The sequence below is a fragment of the Thermothelomyces thermophilus genome, chromosome 6 (assembly GCF_000226095.1).
Source record: "Thermothelomyces thermophilus ATCC 42464 chromosome 6, complete sequence".
In the NCBI taxonomy this organism is placed as follows: Eukaryota; Fungi; Ascomycota; class Sordariomycetes; order Sordariales; family Chaetomiaceae; genus Thermothelomyces; species Thermothelomyces thermophilus.
The window spans coordinates 2,041,204-2,048,618 of NC_016477.1; the positions used below are offsets into that span (position 1 = coordinate 2,041,204).

The 7,415-nt window shown below is 43.7% G+C and overlaps 1 protein-coding gene across 1 annotated transcript; it reads left to right on the plus strand.

Moving 5' to 3' along the window:
• Nucleotides 1-3,008: 3,008 nt before the first annotated feature.
• MYCTH_2129970 (uncharacterized protein) lies at nucleotides 3,009-3,476 on the plus strand (the record flags this gene model as incomplete). The annotated part of the gene is made up of 2 exons (XM_003666030.1): nucleotides 3,009-3,090; nucleotides 3,220-3,476. 2 exons carry the CDS (start codon nucleotides 3,009-3,011, stop codon nucleotides 3,474-3,476), a joined length of 339 nt encoding a protein of 112 aa, XP_003666078.1.
• Nucleotides 3,477-7,415: the final 3,939 nt, after the last annotated feature.

The window sequence follows — 7,415 nt, forward strand, 5'->3', positions numbered from 1 at the left end:
CCCTAGTTAACAACGTTAATGCTACCGTTAAGCTATATAACGGCCCCCGATTCCTGCTATTCTACCGCCTCCAATTCATCTAGATTCGACAAACCCTATATAACCATGTCTGCCCCCTTCTCTACTAGGAACTCTCGTTGTTCACAGACCCGAGTCAGACGGGCTAACGCCTCGGAAGCTTTACGTTAATATTCTCGTAGCAAGGCTTTGGCCTCTTTCTCTTTAGCCTTTAAACGACGTTGCTTACGTATAATACGATCTATTACGTTATAATTAGAGATATACTCTTGTAAGGAAACAGGAACTTATAAGAAGAAACTAAAACGCTAGAACTATTATAAGCATGACCCTAACGTATATAAGCCTTGTAGTGACGAGATTTTTCAATCATCTTATATACTTGGTTATACTCTATATAATAAGAACACACCATTACTATAAACCTATAATCGGAAATAAACTAAGCTAAACGCTCACAATAAATAGATGCTAGGGATCTACGCGCATTAGATAGTATAACTAATAGTATAAAGAGCAATAAAAGGCTAAGGAGAAAAATACATACAAGGAACGTAAAGGATATTAGCGCTATTTAAGACGGCCTAAAGAGGGCTTTTGGGTCGAAAGCCTCGGAGGGAGGGCATCGTGTCACGGAAATATACATATAGATGCCGCCTAAGCTACTAGCACAAATAGGCCAATCAAGTCAAAAGAACAAAAGGACTAATTACAGCATGGGAAGCATAGTGATCACTACGCTTACCAGTGATCAGGGTGATCACCACCATGCGATCACTTACGATCACCGTGATTAGGAATGATCACTAGGATTATATATACATGTAGATAGTCACTCGTTATGGTGGACTCTGGGAGTTTACCAGTGGTAACAATCACAATTATAGTACTTATACCAAGCATTGCTAATTACTGTGAGAGATAACTCTAGTGTTATTGTAAACCCTTTGGCTTTACCGAATCCCTTAGATGACCTGCCCGCTTGTCCTGCTCAATCTACCTTCGTCTGAACCCTTTCAGAAGAAGTCTGAGTTGGGTTCGTCATAGTCAAATACCTCTAAAATATTAATGTAGTTCTCCTAAACGCTAAACTTGCTAGAGCTACCATTGTAGCTAGGAAATCCTAGTAATGCTGCTTATAAGCGGTGTTATTTAGCTACCTCTATATACCTGAAGGGCGATTACCTAATAATGCCAAAGTTACGAAAATCCTTAAGTAGACTTCCTATTCGGATCTAAAGAATATTCGTACCTTCTTAGGAATCGTTAGCTACTACTAGATCTAGATAGAGCACTTTATTACTATTACTTGGCTATTATACGACCTAATGAAAAAGAATGCCTATTAGGAATAGGGCCCTACTTAATAGCAGGCTATAAAGGAACTCTAAACCTAAATAACCACTGCCCTAGTCCTTATACTACTTGTTTTCGATGACCCTAGGTATAGTTAGATATACCTAATGACCGATATAAGTCTTTTCGGTTAGGGAGGAGTTATTAAACAAGTCGGCCCTAATAAGAAGAGGTACCTATGCCGGTTTAAGAGTAAGATATGGTCTAAGGCAGGGAAATAGTATAACCTTATTAAATAGGAGCTCTATAGACTGCTTTTCCTATTAAAACGTTTCCGACGGTACCTCTTTAGTATTTACTTTATTATAGAGATAGACGCTCTTGTCCTAGTTTACTAGTTACACGGCGTAGCTAGTAATATACCTAGAGCCTTAATAATATAGTAGATTGTATAGATTCGGCTATTTGACTTTAAGGTTAAGCACATTCTAGGTTCCAAAAACGCTATTACTAATAGGCTTTTATAGAAGCCTCCTAGTCTGTCTGACAAGATAGAGAAGGCAAATAAAGAGGATATTAACAATTAGGTTAACGTATAAATCTATACTAACTATATTAGCGATCTTCCCGAACCTATAAACCTAAACCTTAAGGAAGGATACTCTAAATACTCTAGAGCTATCGTACGGTACTTGGCCACTCTAGAGGAACCTATGGCTATCCAGCCATACTAGTGTTGACATCTATTTAAAAAGGAAGCGCTTAAATATTTAGTTGATAAGGGCTATCTGTTCCTTTGACTAGCGAACGATACTTAGAATCCTTGCTATATAATAGATACCCCGGAAGAAAGGCAACGAATTTTCTAGGCTTGCCACCATAAGATAGGCTATAAGGGTAGGGAAGCTACTTACTAGAGGATTACTAACTACTATTATTAGAAGGGAATGTATACTAACGTAGCAAAGTAGATTTGTACCTACCTAGAGTATTAGGCGTAGGATACTAAAAGATTTAAGGAGGTACATTTACATTTAGAACCCTCTCTAATCCTATTTACGAAATGGCACTTAGATATCTAGTTTATACCCTCTGACTAGAGGGGGAAGCCCTATTTCCTCCTCGAGCAGGGGGTTAGCAAACAAGACTTTAAGGGGGCTATAGGCCTACACTCGATCGAAACGGTCAAGTTCCGGCTGCCAAAGAGCCCGTGGATGTCACGAGCCAACCATATACCGCGACCCGGTGGGGTGCAGCAGGCCGAATGAGCCACCAATCAAGAAGGGCACGAAGCGAGGCTGACACGGATCGCTAGGGAGCGCAGGCTACCACGAGCGAACAATTGCCAAAAGGGGAAAGATAGCGGAGGATAGCTAGCTACTAAAGGCGATCCAAAGACAGGATCGAAGAAGGCCATAAGCGATTAGGAAGAGTATATATATATGTAAATAGTCACTCGTTATGGTGGACTCTGGGAGTTTACCAGTGGTAACAATCACAATCACAGTACTTATACCAAGCATTGCTAATTACTGTAAGAGACAACTCTAAGTGTTGTTATAAACCCTTTGGCTTCACTGAATCCCTTAGACGACCTGCCTGCTTGTCCCGCTTCACCTACCTCCGTCTGGACCCTTTCAGAAGAAGTCTGAGTTAGGTTCGTTACACGTTGTTACCACTCCCTTTGTTCTGTCATGGTTCAGAACGGAGGAGACTTCGACCTCGACATCGACATGGCTACCGACGTCACGGCCGAACAGCTGCTCACTCAGCTTGGTCAACTCCAGCAGCGGATCCAGGAGTTGGACCAGAGAGACAAGGCTGCTTAAGCTCGAATCAAGGAACTCGAGAATCGCGAAAAGTACTCGTAGAAGTTGGTCAACGAGGCCTACGCCAAAATCGAAGCGCTCGAGACCGCCAAGGCGAGCCGCATCAAGATCGAACCACCTAGTAAATACGGAGGAACCAAGGAGGATCTCGTAGGATTCCTGATAAACCTCCGATCCTACTTCTGGCTTAATAACGACAAGTTTCTAGACGACAAAGCCAAAGTCCTCTACGCAGCCATAAGACTAGAGGGCAAGGTACTCAGATGGTTCGAGCCTACGTGGAACGACTATCTCACTGAGGAAGACGAAGACGACCGAGACGCGTTCACATAGGCAGTCTTCCGATCTTATAACCATTTCGAAGAAGAGCTTCGAAAGGTTTTCGGCGATAAAGACGAGAAGATTCATACGCAAGAAAGACTCGTTAATCTTCGATAGACCAAGTCAGCAGCCTCCTACGCTATATAGTTTAGATAGGACATGCTCAAGTCTTAGCTTAATGACGAGGCGTTAATGTAACTGTTCTACAACGGCTTAAAGGAAAAGGTCAAGGACGAGCTGTACAAGTACGACCGGCCTAAGACCCTAGACAAATATATCATACAGGCCATCAGAATCGATGATCGACTCTACACACGAGAGTAGTAGAAACGAGGTTGAATGAACGGAACCACGGTTAAGGCTAACGACAAGAAAAAGCGAGCGTACGTTAGTACCTTGTATGGGACGCACCCCGGAGCTATAGATATGGACGCAGCGTAGAAGCAGGACTAGAAGAAGGCGACCAAAGACAAGTCCAATGTTACCTACTATAACTGCGGAAAGAAAGGGCATTATAAGCGAGAATGCTAAAGCCCAAAGAAAGAATAGAAGCTAGTCCCTGGAAAAGAAATCGCGGACATCGACGAAACCACTAAGAACGTTACCGAAGTAGTAGCCACGAGCTACGAAGACAAGGACAGTGACACGGACAGTCTCGGACACGACGGCAACGGTAAAGACGAACAAGCACCGTACTCCGAACTAGTCACTATGGACCTAGAGACAGGTCTTGCCGAATGGGACATGGCAGGAGAGTATGCGCCGCCAATTTCGATTCTCCTAACCTTGAGGCAGTGAGGTTTCATAGTCACGTAGAGGCAGGATAGATCGTGGACAACCGACACCTAAGGAATCGAAAGACCCGGACCTAATATTCTATTCCTCTAGGAACGAATCAAATGGTACCGTAATGAAGTTTTCCGACTTAATACGGAACTATGTAAACGGGATAGACGCTTGACTTGACTTGCCTAGCAGAGCGATAAGATAAAGGATGAAATAAGGGAACTCCGACGTATTATAGAAGCTATTAAAGGAGAACAGCCTATAATATATAATAGACCTGATAGCTATGCTGAGTATCTTGACAACTAGCAACTTAGTAACGACGTATAGAACCTAGAATACTAGTTTATATACGCAAACCGCGGAAAAGACGAGCATATGTGGGAAAGCTACTAGAAGAAACACTTCTATCTTAGCATTAGAGTACCTACAGTCTACGTACAGTGGGAAGGATTTGGAAAAGAATTCTAATACCTCCTAGGCGATACTACATAACTATACCCTCGACACGAGGCACATGTACAAGTGCCCTGGTTCTAATGTATAGTATACGAATGCCGATATCACTTCCGCGACAAATTCGAAAACAATCACTAGCCGACCTAATAGGAAAACGGGGACAGAGGCTTGTACCCTATAGAATAGGTCTATAATATAGGAAATAGAGTAGCCGAATTGCTCTAGAAGATCGAAGCCTGTGATCTAGGAAGCATTACGATAGTTCTAAGACGAGCCTGGCCTAGGCACTGCGGAACCGGACGAGACATATAGGACTCGTGCTAGAGCAACGATTGCCTCTATCATGCGGACAAAAAGAAATTACGAATTCGGGAGCTTCAGATGAAGCTATGGCACATACGATGGAAAGCGGAACGGACCTAATAGTAGGAAGCCACAAGCACTTAATGGCTTACAGAAATGAGCACGATCGACGAAGCTGCTATTAGCCAAACAACCGGAGAGGTCAGCACTGACCTGGGAAACAGGTCAGGGCCCTTCAAGGGGCCCGGAAACCATTAACGCCCACGTAGCGGCAAGTGGTAGCGTAGTACAGGAGGAACTGGCGCAAGAGACCACTATACCGAGACCTCCCGGCAGAAACATAGGAAATCGCCGCAATCTTTGGATGACGGCGGCAAGACAAGCAGCTATAGATAACAGCATAGTAGAAACAGCACGAAATGCTCGTACTAGTAGATAGTGGAGCAGAGATGAATCTGATTTCGCCGACACTTGTAAATCAGCTACAGATACCCTGGAGAATGAAGCGGAAGCATGGCATAGTCAAAGGGCCATTTCCGACGTAATAGGTATATAGGGAGACCAAACCGATCGATATCACTATGGCAGGGAAGACTACAGTAGTCATATTTAGCATCGTGGACATAGGCAACGACAAAGACATGATATTGGGGTTACTATGGCATGAAGATTACGACCCGGACATCAGCTAGAAGAATGGTAGCCACCTACGACCCTAAACGGAGTCGTATTCGACCAGCGAGATAGGGAGCACACAAGGATCGCGAGCAGACGATGCTTAGAGAAAGGCATGTCCTACAGATCCACCGCAAGAGACAGACAGTGGCAGGCAGACCACTACGGACTCTAGAAGAAGCGGCATAACGATACCGACGTTACAACAGGAGGAACGAGCTGAATTGCCGATAGCTATTCTCTCCGTTGACGAATACGGAGCACTACAATAGGAGCAGTAGGTTGAGATAGGAGAAATCGCTAGTATCGCCATAGATAGAACCAAGTTCGTATACTACTAGAAAACCGAGAGACAAGACAAGACTAGGGAAGTACCGAAGGAATACGAAGGACACCTAGCATTCGAACCGAAGTATCTAGAAGGATTACCAGAACACGGCCTATAGGATTACGAGATCAAGCTCAAGGAAGGAGCACGACTAAAGTTCTTTAAGATTTACTATACGAGCTAGACATAGGACGAAGAACTTAAGCGATATTTGGAGGAGAACCTTCGAAGAGGACATATCCGCCTGTCGACATCGCCAACAGGCTACCTAATCCTGTTTATGCCCAAGAAAGACGGAAAGCTACGGTTATACGTCGACTATCGGCAACTCAACGAACAGACCGTGAAAAATCGATACCCGTTACCGCTAATCTCACGGCTCCGAGATCAGTTGGCAGGAGCCTAATATTTCACGCGTCTTGACTTGCCATCGGCCTACAACCACATACGGATCAAAGAAGGCGACAAGTAGAAAACGGCCTTTAGGACACCTTATAGCCACTACGAGTACCTCATCATGCCATTTGGACTTACGAACGTACCGGCAACGTTCCAAGCCCTGATTGATCAAGCTATCCGACCCTTTCTCGACAAATTTACGGTATATTATCTCGACGATATACTCATCTTCTCTAAGACGATAGACGAACACCGGAAGTATATAAAAGCAGTGCTAGACGTGCTATACGCGTACAAGCTATTAGTCAACAAGGGAAAGAGCGAATTCCACGTCAGGAAAACGGTGTTTCTAGGATACGAGATATCCCTAGGACAAATCCGGATAGAACCTTTAAAGGTTGAAGCTATCAAGAATTGGCTACGACCGACGTTAGTCATGGAAATACGAAGCTTCATCGGATTTGCAAACTTCTACCGGATATTTATCAGGAACTTTAGAGCGATCGCACGACCTTTATACGAACTCACTAAGAAGAATGCTAAATTCCAATAGGAAGAACAACACGAGCAAGCATTCACGTAGATCCGGAACGCCATTACCGAAGACCTAGTACTAGTACTACCAGACCCCAAGAAGCCATTCGAGGTAGAAACGGACGCTTCAGACTACGCCATCGGAGGACAATTGGGATAACAAGACAAACAAGGGAAGCTATATCTTATAGCCTTCTTTTTAAAGAAGCTCGATAGACCACGTCTTAATTATCTGATCTATGATAAGGAACTACTTGCAATTGTCGAAGCTTTCAAGGAATAGCGACTATACCTTAGCGGCACGATTAAACCAGTATAAGTATATACAGATCACAAGAATTTGCGATACTTCACGACGACAAAGGAACTCAACAGACAACAAATACGATAGGCAGAATTCCTCGCGGAATTTAACTTTGAGATCTGCTACAAGAAGGGCAAAGAGAACGTACGAGCAGACATCTTAA